We start from the raw sequence: 22,500 nt of genomic DNA, 5'->3' as shown, positions 1-22,500 counted from the left end.
AGCCTGCACATGCCACGCTGAGGCATCACAACTCGCCTCCTGTTCAGGATACCTGAGGGGACAGGCTTGCTTCAGAAGTGCAGGGTCTCCTCCACCACGAGCTGAGTTAGGGGGCACATTTCTGCTTCCTCTCTTATTTCTGCCGCACAAAAGCCGAGCTAATGAGGAGTAAAAGGACGGACACCAAGACAATCACCGTGGCCGTGCACCCAGTCTGAACATTTTGATCATTTCCTCTTTGCCCTACACAGCCAGCTGTGGCTACAAACGCAACGGTCCCAAAGCAGTCTGAGTGAACGGTTCTGATACACTCTCCCACAGAATACTTTGTGTTTATCTTCCGCTTGGCTGTGTTTGGATTTTGAACAATAGGAAGCCCCCATGGGGGCCCAGACAGTGACCGTGAGGTGCTCTCTCCAAGACCCACATTTAGAAACAGTGTGTATGTTTGCATCCAAACCAGGAATGCGGTGAAACCAGTGAAACTTCTACAGGCGCCTTGGATTGCTTGGATTTTACAGTAAACAACAGAAAGGTATGACTAAACTAAATGACTGTCCTTACGTTTTAGTCTAAAGTAAGTGCTTTCATTAACCCCTGTGGCAATACTGATGTGGCCAAAACTGACATTTTGACACATTGTCTTTCAGAATAAATGTGGAATCAAATAATTCAGATATAGTGCCCTTATATCAGTGTTATAGTGACCTCACGGGGGCAAGTGCATAATCGTCTCGTCTGATACCTGCCTCCTCTCGCCATGACCTGTCCTCAAGCCCCCTGCCCTTGTGAGGGTGAACTAGCGAGTCAGTAGACATTGCTGCAGTGTGCTGCCTGAGGGAGCTCTGGGATCTCCTGTGGACGGAGCCGGCCGGTCGCGCAGTAGCGCTGACACACCGCTCTTTCATGATGCTCACCGTTTTCCATGCTGGTAGCCGCTGGTGTGTGAAGGAAACACCTCCGCCTGATGATTGCTGAGTCTTTCTTAGGCATGACTAACATCAGAAGAGAAGGGGACGTGGTTTTTTCTTTTTCTCGATTGCCGAGATGCATTGATTTTTATCAGTCCTTGTTTCGTTGAGACCCAGGTATGTGAGAAGCAGGGGTAAGATGAAAACAGAGAGTAGATAGAGTTGTGTTTGCAGGAGGAGATTACCGACAAGGCGCAGACAGGGCTTCAGTTACAGGCACATCTGCATTGAGCCTAGGAACCCCGGAACCCTACCCGACTGGACGCGGCCCAGGACAATGAACCAGTCAGGACTGGTCGAACCGGTCTCGACTGGAAACGGCAGCCTGAGCAGCACCTACGGTGTGTCCCTGAACCTCTCTTGTCCTCTGGGCTGGGCGCAGAACGAAGGCTCGGAGGCGTGCGTCCTGGAGACGGCCGTCATCGTGCTGCTGACGGTTCTCATCATTGCCGGCAACCTGACGGTCATCTTCGTGTTCCACTGCGCACCTCTGCTGCATCATTACACCACCAGCTATTTCATCCAGACTATGGCGTATGCTGACCTGCTGGTGGGCATGAGCTGCCTGGTACCCACCCTCTCTCTGCTTCACTTCCCTGCCGGCGTCCAGGAGCCTCTCACCTGCCAAGTGTTTAGCTACGTCATCTCCGTGCTCAAGAGCGTCTCCATGGCCTGCCTGGCCTGCATCAGCGTGGACCGCTACCTGGCCATAACCAAGCCGCTCTCCTACAACCAGCTGGTGACGCCTTGCCGTCTGCGGTGCTGCATTGTGGTCATCTGGGTGTACTCCTGCGCCGTGTTCCTCCCATCCTTCTTTGGCTGGGGCAAGCCAGGCTACCACGGGGACATCTTCGTGTGGTGTGCCCGCTCCTGGCCCACCTCAGCCCTCTTCACCGGCTTCGTGGTGTGCCTGTTGTACGCGCCGGCGGCTCTCGTCGTCTGCTTCACCTACTTCCACATCTTCCGCATCTGCCAGCAGCACAACCGGGAGATCAGCGAGCGCCGGGCACGCTTCCCCAGCCAGGAGATGGAGGCCGGGGAGGGGGCCCAGAACACGGGTCACGGGCCCGACCGGCGCTACGCCATGGTGTTGTTCCGCATCACCAGTGTCTTCTACATGCTCTGGCTGCCCTACATCATCTACTTCCTGCTGGAGAGCTCCCACGTTCTGGACAGCCCGGCCCTGTCTTTCATCACCACCTGGTTAGCCATCAGCAATAGCTTCTGTAATTGCGTCATCTACAGCCTGTCCAACAGCGTGTTCCAGCTGGGCATGCGGAGGCTCTCGCAGACACTTTGCTCCTTCAGCCCTTGCGCCCATGACGACAAGGACTTCGGAGAACCAAAGCCAAGGAAGAGAGCCAATTCATGCTCAATCTGAAGACTTAAGATGCTAAATATTGGAGCAAGGGATCTATTCCAGGCAGAGAGAGGGAATGAATGAAAAACTCTTTGGTGTCTTAGTTTTGAAGTTACTGCAACAGTGGAATTGAAATTGATTGAAGGTTGCATTCTTTATGACCGTTGAAAGGTTCACGTTGCTATGATGCACCAGATTTTATTGAACATGCGTGCTCCTGTTGTGTGCAAGCTGGTGCATCTGAATGTCTGACATTAGTTGACTACATTCCCTGTAAATATCAAAGTGGCACCTGCCTCGCTTGTGTAAATATCACCAAATGGCTGGTGGTCACGACCTGTTTAACACATGAAGTTTCTAGAATGTTTGTAAGAAAAACATGGAAATGTCAAAGCTGAAGTCAACCCAATGAGACAGGGGCTAGGTTCAAGCTCGCATCATTGGTGGGTTTCTTTGGATACAGATTGCACTGTCTGAGCTAAATTGCAGGTTTGAGGTTTTTAGATTTTAATGAATATATTTTTTATATTCAGTTACTATATCTACCAAAACAGCTGCTCCTCGAGGAGAAAACACTACAACACTGAGCCCTTGGTTTTTTGTCCCTCCTGTAAAGGTTTTCCCTCAGATTGGGTCCATGCGGCACACTTGTGAGCTTTCCCGAAGACCCTTGCCAGTGTTCTTATTATAGCCCAGCGTCACGACTTTAGATGGGCTCAAACAATCACCGCAAAGACTGTTACGATGTGCGTGGTGGGGTGTTCAGATGGAATCAGGTGTAGCAAAGTGCAAAAACGGTCAAACCAAGAAATTTACTGATATGCATTCCAAACTGGATCTTTTTAATAAATGTGCTGAGATATCACACGCGCACAATATTAACTAAGCCTGTAGTAGTCGTGAATTGTACCTTAGTTCCCAGTGATGTATACCTTGGCTGTGTGTAATTAGACCTGTTTGCCTGCAGTGATTCTGTAACCCTCTGAAAAACACACAGACAGCAGACTTTTTTAAATCATCAATCTGAAGTTCACATGAAGTTCACATTTATTAGTATACAAACAGGGGCATTTTTGGATACACATGTGAATTCCAGTACAGAATTTTATCTGTGCCTAAGATGTATGAAAATGAACAAAGTTCTTACTTTATGTGGTAAGATATTTGTTCATATTAGATTGTTTCATATAAACATTAATCTCACTTGTCCCTTGACTCATATCTCCATAAATGCTGGGTTTTTTTCTTCCAGTTTTACTGAGAAGGTATATGATATATGCCATCACATATTTAATTACGTATTATTAAAATGTATTTCTTATATACATGCTCCTTTTTTAGCTGTTTGAAGTATAATCTCCAAGCTGGTTTGTTACTCTGCAAAATAGGTTTGTAATTTTCGAGTACTTTTTTTTTTTTCTTTCTCTCTTCAAATAACTTTTTAAAATCGGTTTACACGTTTTACCTGCGTCTTAATTCACATCTTTCCCAAACAAGATACAACATTAAATTAGTGTAAATGTTGCAGTGGACAGGTTGCATATACACATATATGTTATTTTGAATGAAAATGCTGTTTTATTTAAAGGGAAAGCCTTCAGTACGTTTCAGTCCTGAGGCTGGAATGATTGAGGCAACTATACATGTTAATTTCATGAAAGTGTTTTTTCCAGCCATCCCAGAGAATTTAACAGTAGCTGACTGCTTCTTTGTGAAATGTGGTCTTAGGGGAAAAACATTTATATTTATTGAAGTGACGTATAGACCGTTACAAGAGAAACAGTTGCTGGTTTCTTGTCACTTTGGTCTTAAGTGTAGTCTTAAGTGTGATGCTCTTTGCATCACACAAAAGAGCTAGTAGATGTGCATTAGATCATGTCTGCAGAAATCCAGACAAAAAGAGAAACAGCATCCTCTATCATTTGCCTTGAAGTACGCTGGTGAGGGTACCACTTGCTTCTGAAACTAGAGTACAATTATAAAAGAGTTATTTATTTATTTATTTGTTTGTTTCATTTGCAATATCCAAGTGGATTTGATAGCTGATAAGTGGGAGTGTTTGTGTAGCTGTATGTGCATTTCTGTACAGCTGGTGGACAGTCTCTGCTCACAACTGTATGTCCAGTAATTGCACATGTCGTGGTGTAAGTGGAACTAGACTCCTGATGTTCATTTAACTTGTTTTTTTTTCCTCTTCTCTTTATTACTTTTTTCCAATTACAAAACAAGAAATTACACAGTATATATTTTTTTATTTTGAAGACTTTGTGAGACTATGGTTTTGCTGTTGCTGCCAGTATAATAAAAGTGGACAGAGAATACGTGTCCTTCTGCGAATAAGCATCATTACTTCTGCCAATGTCAGTTTGAAATTCTGCACAAAGAATCTGAGGCTTCATGACCTCTGTGCTCTGCCTTTATTATTTCCTGTGTCCATCAACTGAATGTCAATACTAATGACTAGTCAATAATAACCCATCAGTGAGGTATTGGGCATGATGACCACCTTAACTTGGGTAAATCCATGTACTTAAGAGTGTCTCAGTCCTGTAACTTAAATCTGCTGCTATTGTAATGCCGGTGTGCAGCGCGTTCGCGTTGGTGCAGGTCGGTGTCTGCAAGTAGCATGTGTCCTGCAGCCACGTGTCCTGTTTGTTCTGACAGGTCCCAGAACAGAGCCTCCCGCTCGGCAGCAGGACCCCAGACCTGGCTGCGTGCCATACTCCGCTGTCCACAACTGCTGCTCAGAAAGGTTACGGCTCCCCGTCGGACAGGAAATTAGAACCTTCATAGCCAGAGTCAGAACCCCCCCCCCAATTCTTTCCTTTTTTTAAATTTAATGAGTACATGTCATGTTTCCATGATCATGGGAGTCATTTGGACCCAAGGACCTGCATGAATAAACCATGAGCATTCTCCGTGGCCACTGTGAGGCCAGGCCCCTGCGCTGCTTAGGGGAGTGTTTCACTTTATAGCCCACATTCATGTGACTTTAAAATGGGCTGTTTATTGGTTTAGTATCTGGTGCAACAAGACTGTGCAGTCTGGGTTCGTGGTTTTCTCCAGTGTGTTATCACGGTCACTCCCTAATAGGATTAGCTCATGACTTGTAGAGGAGTGTCTGGCAGTGTCTGTACACGCCGCCTGGCAGGCAGCGAAGCCAGGCGAGATGCGCTCAGGCCGCCTGCCCTTTCCTGACATTGGAGTTAATGTGCGCCACGTCTCGGGCGTCCAGGGGTCCTCACTGGCCAGCCTCGTTATTAAAACTGCTTAGTCCTGATCTGGCATGGAAAACCGTCAGAACCAGTGAATTCCTGAAGTGAGTGTGGCCTTAAGGGGCCATTTAGGGGGTTCCGTTACCACATGCTGCCGGTGTTTTCCGCAGTGCCTGCGCCTTGCCACTGTTCCTGATGCTTCCCCTTTCCTGAGTTAGTACAGGTAGTGTCTTGACACCACGTTGGTTAAATGGTAGCGTGTCGTCCCTTCTGTCTGGATGCCTTACCGGGGGGCCGCCAGGACTGCCGCAGTCTTCCTGCCACAAAAGCCAGAGGAGGAAGCCTGATGTGAACAGGTCACATGAGCGACGCTGAGCTGAGGCTGCCTCCAGGGCGACCTTGCCGTGGTGCACCGCTGCTGCTGTCTTGCGCCAAGACTCTTCCCCCTCCGAGTCTCTTCGCCAGGATGCACGTATCCAAGGTGATGGAACTTTGGATTTGATTTATGGAGTGCTAACACTAAAAATGAACACAGGTAACGGTCTGCTACGTGAGTGTAAAGGACGATCTTTACGTGGTGCATGGCAAGAGGCTTCCGAATCCAACCGAATGAATTTTGTTTCATGTCACTTCTTCTTTTTTTTCTCCCTCTCTTTCTCCAGCACGCTTTATGCGGCTTGACATTTGTTCTCCCTGCCAGTCTTTCATCCATATTCATGAGCACAACCAAGAGAAGCTTACAGTCCAGGGTGGTGAATATTTATGAAAATCCCTCTCCATGCTGTATTGCGAATTCCGTTTAATATTAATCTGTGCCGTTGTGCCACTCCAATCCCCCTCCCAATCAGGCGGCGCTGTAGGTAGGGAGAACACCTGTCCCTTCAGAGTGCAGCGAGGTGCGGCTAATCAGAGATGAAGTACTCGGTCCCCTCTTCAGTGGCAGTGCGTATACCACCCGGCAGGATTTAGGATTGAGGGATACCCTGCATTTAGCTCCACACAACTAGGTGGGCCTCTCCAGATGATGTAAGAGCACAGCTGCCATTGGAAAGACAAGCACGTTGTGTAGCTTTGGAAAATGACCAACTCCTCTTAGTACAGGGCACAGTAGGTAAGATGTATGCATGCACCCTGATGCTGAGAGATGCAGTATTTATTTCCACCAAAGATGTTCTGAGTGTAACAGACTTATCCAGCACTGTGTGCGAGGAATTTTTCTCTTCTCTGCGACGCGTGCGTGGATTCTTCCTCTCCGAGTGGCCGTCATGCTCCATGTGGAGAGTAGCTGAAGGGTCATGGGCCCCGTGACCCTCGCAGTCAGCTATGGCTGTCCACTGCTGGCTGCTGGGCTGCTGGCCCTCCGGGCGTAGCACCCCGCCATCTGCCCCGAGCAGGTTCAGAGGCTGGGGAGGCGTAGAGGGCACTGCTGAAGAGAAAACTGTTAAAGGAACCCTTCGAATGCAGAGCGTCTGTCTAAGACTCGTGAAGAGGGAAACGGAGTGCACGGTCTCTCATGTTCACCGAAGGGAAGTTTATTGTGTATTGGCAAAGTCATCTGCTTGTTGCTTTCATCTGACACAATGTGGAGCCTCAGATGATGTGAATCCTAGTGAATCCTAGGATCAGAGAGCCAATATTATTCTTCCTTGTTGCAAGCCTTTTACCAAGCAGATAAAACTCACCAGTATTCTCGTGTGAAATGAATGTCATTTTAATAATATATGGTAATATGATCTCTCTGTGTGTGTTTTCATGTCATACCTGCTGGCTGCATGCCCTCAGGAGCATGCCCAGATGCCCATGTCTGGCACGTGCCCACCCCAGCCAAGCCATTGGCCGTCCCCGCACGCCCGTGGTGCCCCGTCATCTCTCCCGGCCACGCGTCAGTCAGGGCTTGCCGTTCCTCCACGCGCTACGGGGCTCAGCCAGGGCTTGGTGGAATATCTCCTCCGGATGGAAATACCATCGCAGAGGTCTGCTTGCCTCGCCTCCAGCGTGTGGTATTTCGCTGAACTTTATCTGCCAACTCCTGTGTAGCACATGATAATACGATGGTAGCGGCCCAGTGTGGCCCCGTCCCCACAGGCCAGTGTGCGGCTGTCATTTACACCCTGTGAATACTGATCACCTTATGGATGTAGCTTAATTAGACTGAAAATGAGTGTGCCTGCTGGGTGATATCCATCATGCTGGCTGATGTCAGAGCGAATTTTATTTTTTTATTTTTACTTTTTGCTTTTGGAGGCAACAAGGGGCCTGATCTTGGATCAGTAAAGATGCAGTAAGATGGCTGATATTTAGTGGGATGGTGTCCTACTCAGTAGTCTCACCAAGTGCCTGCCCTTGTCAGTGTGGCAGTGACATTTAGATTAGTTTCACTGTGGCACGCGGGAGAGCCATTCTGATTGGTTATGCATCCACAAAAAACACTGAAGCATCCTGTGTTGTTGCTGTCACCGTCTCTGCGGTTATGTGATGTGCTTCTGACATGTATTTGTCATTCAGAACGCACCCCTTCCCCAAACAGGGAGGCTCGTCCCATAGCCGCTCTTCTGTTTGACATTTTGTCACCCAGAAATCAAATGAAGGCTATCTGCTCAGCAACATCCAGGACCTGCATCACTCAGTACAACCTACAGGCCATCACAGTCTTACAGGCAAGAGGCAGGCAGCTGCTTGGGGCCCTAGGCCAATGGGGGGCCCCTGAGGGCTGACAGACCTTAAACTGCAGCAGTTGCAATGTGCAAAGTTTGCAATGACGATATGAGACTTGAATTTCTTAATGGGGCCCCGTGAACTTTTGCCTAGAGCCCCAACAAACTGTAGAATCGCCGCAGACCGCCCTTAGCACTTTATAGCAGTGACAGGGAATCAGATGATGATGATGATGATGATGATAATGATGAAGAAGCTAGTCAATAGTAGGACAGGGCAATATGGATTTAAATAGTTGTTGCTATACTTTAGCTGAAATCTGAGGTTTCATGCATTACCTTTAGATCCTACAACTGCTTCATGATTGAAGTTTAGCATCATATCATGTCTATTTATTTATTTTGCAGTAATCTAAAAATTCTTCTCACAAGAGCAATAAAGAAGGAGCCAGGCTTATTTTGTCCCCAGTGTGAACATGAAAGTTCTTTCTGTCAGCTGATGCGGTTTCTTTTCATCTGATGTGCTTTCTTTTCACATCGTCATGGAAACAGAGGCAGATTTGCCTCACTGATGTTCCACTTCTGATCCCTGGTAATTAATTACAATTGTTAAAGTCAGAGGCAGTTGCTGCTCAGATAAAACTGTGCATGCGTTAGCGTGTGTCCACAAGCCTATTTCACTCTTCTCCTGCAGCTGTGAGTCATTTGAATCCTTCTCCATTGTTTTCTGTGAAAAAACGCTGCGCAGGGATCATGTGTCTCCGAGCCCAAAATAGTAGCGCGATGGAATAACCAGCTAATGTAATTAGTGGCTGAACAAACAGGTTATGAACAGACGCCAGGGAGGGGAGGGGTGTGTGTGTGTGTGTGTGTGTGTGTGTGTGCGCGCGCGCGCGCGCTGGGGGCAGGTGTGAGCAAATATCCCGTCCTTGTGGAATTCTCGTGTTGGCCTGGTGTTCCCTGTGGGCGTAACACCAGTGCAGACGGCACTTTTGCAGGGCTTGTTGTCACAGGCCGGCCATGTTCCTGCTCACTGCTCTGGGGCTACTACCGCGCTAGCAGCGGACCCTGATGGTCACGGTGAGGCAGCAGACACCTGTCACAGGCAGGCTAGACCCTTTTCTCCAGACGGCTCTTCCTGGGCCCTGTTACCTCTCTGGCCCCTGGTTTCCCCTGCTCTGTTGTCGTGGCACCAGGCTCCCCACGTCCCTCACTCGCGTCCTCACCTCGCTCACCTACTTCACGGCCTTGGAGCCCATAACAGGCAGCACCAGACAACAGACCACACAGGTGGAGTCACCTTTTCCGGGAACTTGTTTCACAGGGCAACGACCCCTGGTGAGTGAAGGCGGGTTGCCGAGGACAGATGAAGGATCGGGATGGTGTTCATCACCATCCAGTGTGTGTAGACGTGTATTAGTGTAACTGCAAGGGCCAATATCGTCACAATATAACAGTGTGAGAACTTCTCTTGAACTCTGAATAGTAACTGAAAGAGCTTATGGGTTAGGTTTAGGGCTAAATCACAGATCCACTGCAATGCCTCACAAGCAATGCATAATGCATAGTCAGTGTATGTATGCCTGTGTGTGTGTGTGTGTGTGTGTGCACGCGCACGCAAGTATGCACATGTGTTGGCAAGGTTTTGGTGCATGTGTCATTGACAGAGTTTAGTCATCTCGCTACTCTATTGAAGTACCTTTTCTACCGTCTTGTAACTATAGCAACTTTGAGCAGCTCTCTGGAAGCTGAGTCCAGAAGGGCTCTTGACAGTTTATTTGAAGTTTAAAAATAATACGCAATTAGGATAGAGAATCCTTAACTTAAAAAACCTGGCTCTGTGTTTGAACAGCTCTTTCCCCAGGTTGCAAACTCGTGCTAATCCTAAACACTTACAGTTCACGATCGTGTGTGTGTGTGTGTGTGTGTGTGTGTGTGTGAGAAAGTGTTCTTGGGTCTCTGCAGGGTTCATAAAGGTGAGTTTTTGCCCCACTGCTCTGCATGGGCTCTGATGTACTCAAAGACTACATTTCCCACGTAGCCTCTCCGTCAAGCCCTTGCTGACCTGTGGCACTCATGCTGCAACATGCAGACACTCATGGAACTTCTACTCTTTCTGACCAACTTTAAACCTGATTCTTGCTTCCTCTTAATTAAAATATGGTTTATGATTCCAGTTCCCAAAGGGGCTCATGTCTCAGGTGGACTGATGAACCACTGAGTTCCTGGTTTAAAGAGTCCTGTGCCAATGAATTGCTCTCTCCCCCAGAACTTTCTGATGTGGCTGTACACATGCGACGATGTCTCAGGATCTCAGCAGAAAGTGGCTACTTTGCTGTCCAGCCTACAGCTCGCTTGCAGTGACTGGCTTATAATGGAACCTTCTGCCTTTTAACTGTCGTCAGCCCCAGACAAATTAGCATGCCACACAGCGCGGGTGCTGAGGCGCACGGGACGACTCGCTGACGGATTAGATTCCCGTCCGTCCTGGAGAGCATCTGCTGCGGGACTCAGGAGACCTCTCAAACACTGCGCAACAGCCACTGGCGCCTGTAGGCCCCCTGGTTTTTAATTAACAGGGGTGACCTCATCTCCACCACGGATGAATCTCTGATCGCAGTGTGGACGAATGGTGATTGAAGGCTGAAGTAATAAGATTTGTTGTTTATGCTTTGGCAAGCATTTTGATCAAATATTAATGGCCCACTGCAGTCAAATATTCTTGTCTCATCATGTATTTATGGGCGGTTTTACATGTTTGCCACTTCATGAACGAAGAAAATTTAGTGTGAGTGCTTCAGACAAGGAAATTGGGTCTCCACGACATGCGTCAAACCACCCATCAAGAGTTTTGATTGGCAGGCCAAGGATGAAAGCAGGAAGTCCTGCCCTGCGTCACTGACCACGGCTAACTTGTCCTGCATGTCCAAGCGGAACGTCTTTGCTTCTTAAAGTGGCCGTGTAGGCCTACATCATTAAGGAAAGTGATTTGTGAATGAAAACCTGCTTTTCTGACCGCCTGCTTCCAGACCTTGAAACCATGGTGACTAAGAGTCTGATTTGCATGTGCATTAAACAGCTCCAGCTCTGATGGCTAAGGCCTGAAATACATGACTGTCAGCGCCTGACACCATATCAAGTGAAAGCAAATGCGAATAATGTTGGGCAATGTCAACCAGCATGTTGTTCCACAGCAGTGTAGCACGGCTTGCTGTGCTTCCTCGGACCCTCGCAAACGCCTCACACCTCCAGATTAGATTGTTCCTCCTCTTTTCTGTAGACCTGTATCACTATTTAAAGGTGTTGTAGGTGGGTGGGTGTGTTTTCTCCCAGTGACACAGCTAATAACAAGCCGCCGGCCTGATCGCTTGCAGTGCCGGCATGCATAATGCATGAACCAGATTAATGTGCGTGCATGCCAGCAAGGCCTGGAGAGCTCTCCAGACAGCTTCCTCTTCCTCCTCTGCTCCTCACCAGGGCTGGCCCAAGCGTTCACGCTAATGCAGCTGTTTGTCAATTTCAATTACGGCCTCCTCTGAACTGTGCAATTTCACCCGAGGAAAAGTAGAGGACGTAATCTCCTTCCTGTCACTCACCTAAGATTCTCCTCGATATGCCTTTCTCTGTCTCTCTCATTCTCTCTGTCTTATCCCTTCCTTTTTACTCTAACTGTACGGTTCCTACTTTCTTCAGTGTCACGATATAACCAGCACTCTTGCACTAATCCTTGACATTATCCGTAATGTGCACACCGGGACCCCTGTGCTGTCTTCATGACGTGATGGTCTACAAACATGGCATTGGTTTGCTGGCACCAGATTTGAAGTTACATTTAACTGCTCATTCAAAGTGTCTCTGGTCCATTATGTTATCTTTGACTTTTTGGTGGAAAGTCTTGGTATTTGTTTTGTTAGCAAGGTTTTGGAAGGTCTTCTCAAACTGACATTGTTAAACGGGAGGCCCTTTCTATGAAAATGAGACATTTTCTTCTGAGAGGAAAGGGATGTTTTGGTCCCTGGTATTTCAGCTTGGATTGTAATGTCAGCTGAATAGCGTTGGTTGTCTAAGGTTGTCCAGGTCTCCCTCTGCTGGGAAGCTTCTCGAACCTGCTCTCTAGCTCAACAGCCACTGGGAGAGGCAGGAGCTCCATTGATGTTCCTCCTGCGTTTGCAGTTTGTCTCTGAATGTTGAATGCCGGAGAACATTCTGGAACCCACCTGTGCCGTCTGACCCGATGGGCTGCATGTTGTTACAGCTCTGCTTCACCTGAACGAACACAAATAAAAGCAGAAGGGTTTTTTTAATTATTATTTATAGCAACATTTTCTACAGCTGGTACTATTTCCACATACAGAAGAAGCCCTTAGGTTGCCTGGGACGTATTACATCATACCATTTTCACACCGTCTCTCTCTTAATCTCTTCCCCTCTCTGTGAATATAATAATAGATCAGTAATGCAAGTCCTCCCTTAGCTGGTGAACAACTTGATAGTGACACTGTTCTCAGACCTGCTGAAGACGAGACCCGCTTGCTTTAGTGCACACTGTCAGAATTGAGACCAGTGTGCCTAATACATCATGCACTCCCCCGATGAGTGTCCTGGCCACAGACTCTTCTGGTAGACCTGCAGACAGTTCATCAGTCTTGAGCATTTTGGATGAGTATCCTCTGAGACTAGACCCAAGCCTGAGACTACCCAGACAGGCCTCTGGGAGTTTGGTCCTGGGCCACGACTCTGGAATGCTCCATGTCTCCCACAGGTGTTACAGGGTACATGGTGTTATGTACCTCGTGGAGTGATCTGCAGTGATGTGGCCTGTATTCAGTGAGGCTCTGAGTGGCGGAGGCACCGCCGCTGACACCGTTTTTGCTTGCTGCCTCTCATCTCCCCGCAGAGAGCTCGCCGAGGTGAGCCAGCCTCGGATCAGTGGACCTGAAGGACACCGGTTTGATCTTTTTCAGGGAGCAGGGGTGAATCGGACCGGCCCGACCCTTTTTTTGTCGCTTGCTTCCTTAAAGTCAGTCCATAGCAGCGCTCAGTGAGGCATGCCCTAAACCCAAAGTACCCGCAGGTCTGTTCCTGTTTGCTTAAGCAATTATGCCTGCGAAATCGCTACAGATGAAAGTGTGTCTTTGTAATGGCAGCTGTATTTATATTCCCCATGCCACTTCAGCTGTGCTGGTCCTGAAAGGCGTTCCCCGTGTTTTGGCCAGCGTTGCCTTGCGCAGTGTGTGTGGGGCTCGGTTTATTTATGAATACTATTTGTCAGTTACCCGGCATTTATGAGGCAGCTCTCAAAGTAGCATTTCATTTTCATGCTTGCAGGGGAGAGGGTGAAAGAGAGAGTGAGAGGAGAGAGAGAGAGAGAGAGAGAGAAGGGAGAGAGTGAAAGAACAGAAACAGTCCAGTGAACACTCAATCACCACAGCATCGTGCGATCAGCCCCATACTGTGTCAGAATTGCTGCTTGAGTACTTCATTGCGTTAAAAATCAGTCAGATCAGTGCAACATTACAGTTGAGCTACAAAACAGACAACTAACATGGGTTTTACACCCGCCCCGCCAAACATACATTTATAGTTGCTGCTCTGGTCTATACCTTAAATCAGAATGATTGCAGCTCTCGCAGTAACATTTCCTCTGCTCCCACTGTGACAGCAAAATGTCTCCAGCCACTACTTGAGGAAACAAACAGTGGCTAAAACAGAAGCAGCCCCTTCATTCCCTCGTGCGTGCGCACTTCTGTTCCTCCTGCTCACCCTAAATAGTTCCGCTGCCCTTTCCTCACACTCTCCTCTGCTGACTAATGCTGCCCGTGAATGTCCCCCGGAGCCTCTATTAGGGGCTGTTCTCTGTCCTCCATCTCTGCGGACGCCTGCTTGCTGTGCTGGTGATGCCAGGCACACACGTCTAGCAGTGTGTGCTACTGCACGGGGGCCATACGACACAACCCTTCTCCCTGCTGACACGGCACAGCCCTGCCCCCCAGCACACGGCACAGCCCTGCCCCCCAGCACACGGCACAACCCTGCCCCCCAGGACACAGCACAAACCTGCCCCCCAGGACACAGCACAAACCTGCCCCCCAGCACACGGCACAGCCCTGCCCCCCAGCACACGGCACAGCCCTGCCCCCCAGCACACGGCACAACCCTGCCCCCCAGGACACAGCACAAACCTGCCCCCCAGCACACGGCACAGCCCTGCCCCCCAGCACACGGCACAGCCCTGCCCCCCAGCACACGGCACAACCCTGCCCCCCAGGACACGGCACAGCCCTGCCCCCCAGCACACGGCACAGCCCTGCCCCCCAGCACACGGCACAGCCCTGCCCCCCAGCACACGGCACAGCCCTGCCCCCCAGCACACGGCACAACCCTGCCCCCCAGGACACGGCACAAACCTGCCCCCCAGCACACGGCACAGCCCTGCCCCCCAGCACACGGCACAGCCCTGCCCCCCAGCACACGGCACAAACCTGCCCCCCAGGACACGGCACAACCCTGCCCCCCAGCACACGGCACAGCCCTGCCCCCCAGCACACGGCACAACCCTGCCCCCTAGGACACGGCACAACCCTGCCCCCCAGCACACGGCACAACCCTGCCCCCTAGGACACGGCACAACCCTGCCCCCCAGGACACGGCACAACCCTGCCCCCCAGCACACGGCACAACCCTGCCCCCCAGCACACGGCACAACCCTGCCCCCTAGGACAAGGCACAACCCTGCCCCCTAGGACACGGCACAACCCTGCCCCCCAGCACACGGCACAACCCTGCCCCCTAGGACACGGCACAACCCTGCCCCCCAGCACACGGCACAACCCTGCCCCCTAGGACACGGCACAACCCTGCCCCCCAGGACACGGCACAACCCTGCCCCCCAGGACACGGCACAACCCTGCCCCCTAGGACACGGCACAACCCTGCCCCCCAGGACACGGCACAACCCTGCCCCCCAGGACACGGCACAAACCTGCCTCCTAGGACACGGCACAACTCTGCCCCCCAGCACACGGCACAACCCTGCCCCCTAGGACACGGCACAACCTTGCCCCCCAGGACACGGCACAACCCTGCCCCCCAGGACACGGCACAACCCTGCCCCCCAGGACACGGCACAACCCTGCCCCCCAGGACACGGCACAACCCTGCCCCCCAGGACACGGCATAACCCTGCCCCCCAGGACACGGCACAACCCTGCCCCCCAGGACACGGCACAAACCTGCCTCCTAGGACACGGCACAACTCTGCCCCCCAGCACACGGCACAACCCTGCCCCCTAGGACACGGCACAACCTTGCCCCCCAGGACACGGCACAACCCTGCCCCCCAGGACACGGCACAACCCTGCCCCCCAGGACACGGCACAACCCTGCCCCCCAGGACACGGCACAACCCTGCCCCCCAGGACACGGCACAACCCTGCCCCCCAGGACACGGCACAACCCTGCCCCCCAGGACACGGCACAACCCTGCCCCCCAGGACACGGCACAACCCTGCCCCCCAGGACACGGCACAACCCTGCCCCCCAGGACACGGCACAACCTTGCCCCCCAGGACACGGCACAACCCTGCCCCCCAGGACACGGCACAACCCTGCCCCCCAGGACACGGCACAACCCTGCCCCCCAGGACACGGCACAAACCTGCCCCCCAGCACACGGCACAACCCTGCCCCCCAGGACACGGCACAACCCTGCCCCCCAGGACACGGCACAAACCTGCCCCCCAGCACACGGCACAGCCCTGCCCCCCAGCACACGGCACAACCCTGCCCCCCAGCACACGGCACAACCCTGCCCCCCAGCACACGGCACAGCCCTGCCCCCCAGCACACGGCACAGCCCTGCCCCCCAGGACACGGCACAACCCTTCTCCCTGCTGACACGGCACAACCCTTCTCCCTGCTGACACGGCACAACCCTGCCCCCCAGGACACGGCACAACCCTGCCCCCCAGGACACGGCCGCTTTGCTGCACGCTGCCTTTCTTGGCTTGGGAGATTTAAGCAGAGGGCTAATATGGCCGTCAAATGCGTAATAGCACAGCTGATTCAGTAGGCATTTATTTATAGTGCTATTAAGGGATGATATGGAGAAAAATATGGAGAGTAAAAGTGTGTGCACATGTGCATGTGCAGGCTTGATTTATGCTTCTGGTGGTGTGCATTTTGTTAACTCTGCAAAAACAAAACTAGGTCATCATGGCCACATTTAATATCATGACCTTCATGAGAAAGATCTGTAATTCCTAGATTACTTACACCTCTGCTCCCCAGCCCCTGTGCTGTACAGTCTAATAACAGAATGTCTACTGATAACTTCTAAGAAATCAGTGAAATGTTAGTAATCCAACAATATTTGCCCAAACACACTTCATTGGTCCAACCATTATTAGATCCCCTGATCTGCATAAACAAATAAATAAATGAAAATTGAACATGTTTAAATACGCGTTTGAAACCCATCACTGCTAGCCTTGTTTACCACCTAACCTTAGTGCAGCCTTTTGGTTCTGACACAGAGCATCCTGTGTCCAGGGTCTCCTCCTAACCTGATCTCAGGTCAGTGCTGTGTCTGGGCTCGACCAGGTTGCCATTTCTGCCTGGGTGTGAACAGGAACCGGCCTGTTGGATGCTCCTTGGTGTCCTTTTTGGGTCCTCCCTGCAGCCTTTCTCTGTCCCTCTTCCTGCTGCGCCCTTCAGCCATGGAGTTCCAGCACTTGTCATAAGCTTGTCTGTTTGTGAGTGCATGTTTGAACCATTACGGTCATGCGTTCTCCTTTTGAAAGGAGAAAAGGGGGAAAAACGCAGTCCATCACAATGAGCACCACCATTTATTACATTCTTGTGTGTTTGGCTTGTGAGACTTTTATGAGAACTTTTGACCACTCAGAAACAGCTTCGTTAGTTTAGCTTGATTTCTTTGGTGAGTTTCAAATCTGCCCTTGGCTCCATTAATGCACACATTGCCTGCACGGTACTTGCATTAAGCAACAACGGAGCACTGAGTTCACTTACTCAAAATCCTACACAGCACTAATAAACTTAAATTATTAGCATTTAACATGATACATTACGTTTCTAACACAACATTACTTTTTTGTTTTCTGTAGGGTCACAACCAACCAATAAATCATTCAATGAGTATAATTTCTCCCGAGGCCCATCCCCACCCGCTAGTTCAGCTGGCAGAGCTTTGATGAGGGTCATTAGTGAAACTCAAGCACTTTAAGTGAAGAGATACAGGTGAGAGGAGAAATCAGGCCAGTCCCTCCCTGTCTGAAGGCAGTTGACTAATGATGCTTTGGATTTGCAGCGACACACACACACACGAACACACACACACACACACACACACACACACACACACACACACACACACTCTTAATCGAATCAAACCGTTGCTCGTACGCACCGTCACAGAGCCTGTGCTCAGTGCTAAATGACACTTCCTACTTAGCGTGGCTAATTGCTATTGGCTGGATCAGAGCAGGTGCCAAACTTGTCCAGAGTTGTTTATTTTGAGGCCAGTTTTGTGGTTTCCAGTAAAATGGGTAATCTTGAGTTGGGATGAAGAAAGCAGATCATGGATGCATCTCAGATATTTGACATGGATTTCTAGGGTCCTGCTTGCTTTTCCTGGTCTCGTCCTGGCTTTTCTGCTCTGTGGAAAACTATCATTCTCTTTACTGTAATTATGTAATCCAAGGTGTTCTCCCTGGCTATCCTCTTAAAGCTAATCCATGGTGATGTGAGTTGTAAGTGTCAAACATCTTAATGTTGATTGTGTAGGTTTGTACTTTCTAAGATTACATATAAACTCCATTGACAACTGCAGGCCTCTTTCTAGAGCTCCCACTGCTGCATTCGGACAGTGGTCTGTAGTGAAAAGATGAAAGCATGACCAATTCTGCAAAGGATGATGATAAATGTTTGACTAAAATATAAGAGGGCTAAAATGATGTCGATTGTATCTGTGAGACAGTTGAATATAACACTACTCCATAACCCTTCTAATGTCACAGTGTACCGCATCGTAAGATGACCAGGTTTGCTTTCGCTGGTGTTGAGTGGATGCATTTTTGCCTTTACAATTTAAAGATGCCTTGGATGTTGGCTCTGCCCTCTGGTGGTGAAAGGCTATTAAAAAGGCATTTGCGTTGTGGGGTTTCTTCACAGTTCTGGCCATTTCTTTTAGTCTGGTGTTTTCTTTGGAGGACCTAGCTGTTACTCCAATTACTCCAAATTCTTGGCTTTGCCATGGTCCTCTACTGTGCTTCTGTTTGGGCTGTTTTCTCTCTGTCTCTGTGTCCTAGTAGCTTGGAAAGCTTCCATGGGCAGCTCGGAGGGCTGTATGCTGGTTTATAAATAGGTCTGTAAAGGCAGACACTGACTGTGGGAGTAGCCAAAGGCTAACTTGTACTACTTTAATCTACTGTAGGATCATGCGTGCCAGCATTTAAGATCAGTTGATGGGATCAAATAACTTTTATTACTCAGCATTCCGTTCTTCTGATCTTTTTGGTCCTTGGCGGTTGAGTGTACAATCAAAGTAACCATTTTGACTTCAGTGGTGCTCCGGTACTTAGGGAGAGTAGTGAAGGGGGCACTTTTACTTTTTACATTTCATTTAACCATCACCTCAAAGATTAATGATACTCAGCATCTGAACAATCATGGATGAGGAAAGTTGTAAGGGGAAAGTGATTATTGAGGCATATTGAAGAACCAGACCTTCTGAAGATGGTTTTGTGTTGTGTATGTTAAGAGAGTGTTTCTGTCTCCAAACAGTTCTGCCTCAGTACATGGCAGTGAAGTACCAGGTGGATGTTTCAGGTTTGGAATAGACTGTTATGGATCCAGTACTCATTTCTCACACACTTCATGTTGACTGAGTTGCAAGCAATTGAATGTCATTCATTTCAAGGTTTTAGTTCCAGTTCAGTCCTCTGCTAACAAAAGGCTTGGGGCAGCCATGAGTCTGTCACAATTGTTGGGTGTGTGAGTGTGTTGTACTTGTGAATGTGTGTACTTGTGTGCTTGTGCACGTGTGTGCGTATGTGTTTGTATGCGTGAGAGAGCAGCTCATCTATTAGAGCTGAAGGCCCTTTATCTGTGGCTCTCCAGTGTGTGCCTTGCAGAGCGCATTCTGGCCAACCCTCCTCTGGGAAGTGTGTTTGTACAGATTACACCCTCTCAAGAAGCTCACTTGAACTGATCCCAAGCACCCAGAACAGCCATGCTTCACAACTCCGTTTATGTTCACCATCATGTTATTCAAATGCTGCCTCTTTTCTGACTTGTTTCATGGCTGACTGCTTCCACAGTGATATGCATTTAGTCACATTCTGACTGACTAAAGTTCTACTTACCAAGGTCAGCATTTCATTACCGTATTCAACTATAAAGGTCTATAGAGGATGTATGTAAGTGTGGAGAATACCTGTATATAAAGTGTATTCAGAATGCTTGTATCGAACAAATGGATGTCTGCTTTTAGAAGAGAAAACCTGAGATACTGATGTGTTTTAATTGAGAAAATGCACTTACATATGAGTGACATGTAAACAAAATGACTATGTTGAAATACAAGGTGTGGAACATTGAAATATGATTCATATTAATACAGGTACATAGTCTAACTGATGTTTCTTCCCAAACTGAAGCTGAAGTATGTGAATAATGTAAATACATAAGTGCATATATTCGTCCATTGAAGAATGAATCGCTTCAAAAATAAACAAATAAATAAATGTGTAAACATGTGAAAAGGTTTTCTGTGCGCCTCTACATAGGCTCCATGTGGATGGCTCCCAGCGGTGTCCCTGTGCAGCGAAGAACGGCTCCTTATTTATGATTAAGATTACTTTGATAAACAGATCATTCCCTCTATGGAATATGGCTCTCTAGGACATTTTAAAATGATGGAGAAAGGGAAAATAACTAAAACATGGAGCAGATGTTACTGTGTAATCCATTATAATTTGGTTACCTCTTGTTCATTTTTGCTGAACCATTTTGATTTAAAAATAAATAAAAAATTACATTGATATATACTAGTGAAATTAGGTGTGTGTGGGGGTGTGTGTATGATTCTTTTCCATTTGTTTGCACCAGAAAACCTTTGCACTGAGCTAAATAATTTGTTGAGAGTATTGGCGTGGTGTTTGCTGGCATGGTGTTTGCTGGCCCACAGTCTGTGCCTTCTCTTAGAGACCGTCATTGACTCTGGGTGCTGAGATTAGACCCCCCCTTTAAAGCTAAAAATAAACACTCTGAAAAATATAATGGATATTTTCAGCAGTGTTGTGGAGGGAGTTGTGTGCACCCTCCCTCTGCCCCCCAATGAATTGAAGGCTGGGATCAGTTTGATATGCTCACTGCTGTTTTATAAGCTTCACAGAGGGCTAAAACGATCATCTTTCCTCTGGATGGCTACATGCTGAGTGTTGCGAGGTGTTCCAGTATTGTCATGTATGATTGGGAGTAATGGAGCCATAAGCAGACATGAGCTCTGATCTCACCCCTCTGCTGTGTGTTATGTAGGAGTCTGCTCAGGAGAGCGTCATCACCAGAGATATACACCGCACCTTTCCCGCTCACGACTACTTCAAGGAATCGCACGGTGATGGCCAAGACTCCCTCTACAAGATCTGCAAGGTGAGCCACTGTTTGGTGGAACCCCACACACTCCACAGCAACAAGAACCACAACCCCCAGTCTGACACCTCTGCACCACCACCATCTTGTTTGACACATTGAGCAGTTAATTTACTTACGTATGACTCAGACCCCTTGATGGGGAAATGTTCCTCTTTTTTGTTTTTTTGTTTTGGAGGGGGTTGAGAAGGCTCTAATTACTAAACAAAATTTTGTTTGTAAGGAGTTGAAAAAGCTCTGATCACCTGACTGTCATTGCCAGATTAATTAATCTCTGAACTGTACCCAGAGGATCCCTGTTGCACTGTGGCAGTGGAAAGGGGTTTGTGTGTTTCAGATATCTGCACTCACTTAAAGTGACTGGCATAATCAGAATATGTCATAACCATGGTCTGTGATAAAGCTGCCAGTTTGATTTGAGGTGAATTAATTAGACCTTTTCTTCCTGCAGGCCTACTCTGTCTATGACGAGGAGATTGGTTACTGCCAGGGCCAGTCGTTTCTGGCTGCAGTCTTACTGTTGCATGTGAGTGGTTATTGCTTTTTACTATAGAGGTGTAACAATACATTGATTTTGATTGATGCATCTACTTTGATGTGATTCTGTTGATCCAATGTGCATAAATCAATCCATACTGTAAAACTATTGAATTTATTAAAATGTGTTGTGGTTAATTGAAGGAAGATGATAGTACTTGGGATTTTCATTCAAAAAGTGCTTAATGAATGTCTCCTGCCAACCAGAGCTAATTGTTAATTAGAGAGGTAAAATGTTCTCTAGATCATATCACAATTACTGAGAAAAATTGTGCATCGTATCATAGCAACATTTGAAAATTTGTCAGATATCGCGTGGTTTCCCTACATCATGTCATATCATGACAAGTGTTGTGGTTTGCACCTCCACCAGTTAACACAGTGTAACAGGATAATAGTGAGGGAGCAGGATGGTTGGATGGATGATGGAATTTCATACACAAATCTGAATGGTAACTTCTTAAGTTTTCAACCTTATCAAACTTTCAGGTAGAAAAGTGCCGAGTGTGGTGGCTCATTGCAGTGCGAGCAGGCGTTTGTGTGCAGCTGTAGCTCTGCTAGCACCTGGCCTTGCCTGTGAAGCCCAGGACTCGGGGAATATTAATGACCAAGACTGTCTACTTGCAGAAGCCCATTCAGTGCTGGACACATGTGCTGTCTCCATGAGTTAATACCCACCTTAGCCTCTACACACACACACACACACACTAAAACCATGCTGCTGACCACAGGCAGACAGACAGATGCTTTCCGTTGGTCCAGCAAGCGCGTCTCTCACCATGTTATGTGCCACGTCGTTCACTCTCTGGCACGTCTTTATGTTCTTTTGCGCCCTTCTTCTGTTGCTTTTCATATCCACCCTCACAGCCTCACACACGCAGCCTCACACACGCAGCCTCACACACAATCCTCACACACGCAGCCTCACACACAATCCTCACACACGCAGCCTCACACACAATCCTCACACACGCAGCCTCACACACAATCCTCACACACGCAGCCTCACACACAATCCTCACACACGCAGCCTCACACACAATCCTCACACACGCAGCCTCACACACAATCCTCACACACGCAGCCTCACA

The 22,500-nt window shown here is 48.6% G+C and overlaps 2 protein-coding genes across 7 annotated transcripts in view; both read left to right on the top strand.

Moving 5' to 3' along the window:
• gpr52 (G protein-coupled receptor 52) overlaps window positions 1-4,658 on the top strand; it is a 5,661-nt gene extending 1,003 nt beyond the window's left edge. The window contains exons 1-2 of the mRNA XM_027005471.3: window positions 1-535; window positions 651-4,658. The exon at window positions 1-535 is cut by the window's left edge and continues 1,003 nt beyond it. Of these exons, the coding sequence (XP_026861272.1) occupies window positions 1,249-2,352 (1,104 nt within the window). The 5' untranslated portion in view covers window positions 1-535; window positions 651-1,248 and the 3' untranslated portion in view covers window positions 2,353-4,658. The remainder of the gene's footprint in view (window positions 536-650) is intronic.
• rabgap1l (RAB GTPase activating protein 1-like) overlaps window positions 1-22,500 on the top strand; it is an 81,233-nt gene that overhangs the window by 32,293 nt on the left and 26,440 nt on the right. For all 6 annotated transcript variants that reach the window (XM_081708606.1, XM_081708603.1, XM_035523236.2 and 3 more), the window contains exons 14-15: window positions 20,759-20,872; window positions 21,324-21,398. In XM_081708606.1, coding sequence (XP_081564732.1) covers window positions 20,759-20,872; window positions 21,324-21,398 — 189 coding nt within the window. The remainder of the gene's footprint in view (window positions 1-20,758; window positions 20,873-21,323; window positions 21,399-22,500) is intronic.

Source organism: Electrophorus electricus, chromosome 26, assembly GCF_041902795.1.
Source record: "Electrophorus electricus isolate QZ-2024a chromosome 26, ASM4190279v1, whole genome shotgun sequence".
NCBI classification, from domain to species: Eukaryota; Metazoa; Chordata; class Actinopteri; order Gymnotiformes; family Gymnotidae; genus Electrophorus; species Electrophorus electricus.
Note: the sequence above shows the minus strand (reverse complement) of the source record. Positions and strands in the feature narration are given on the sequence as shown.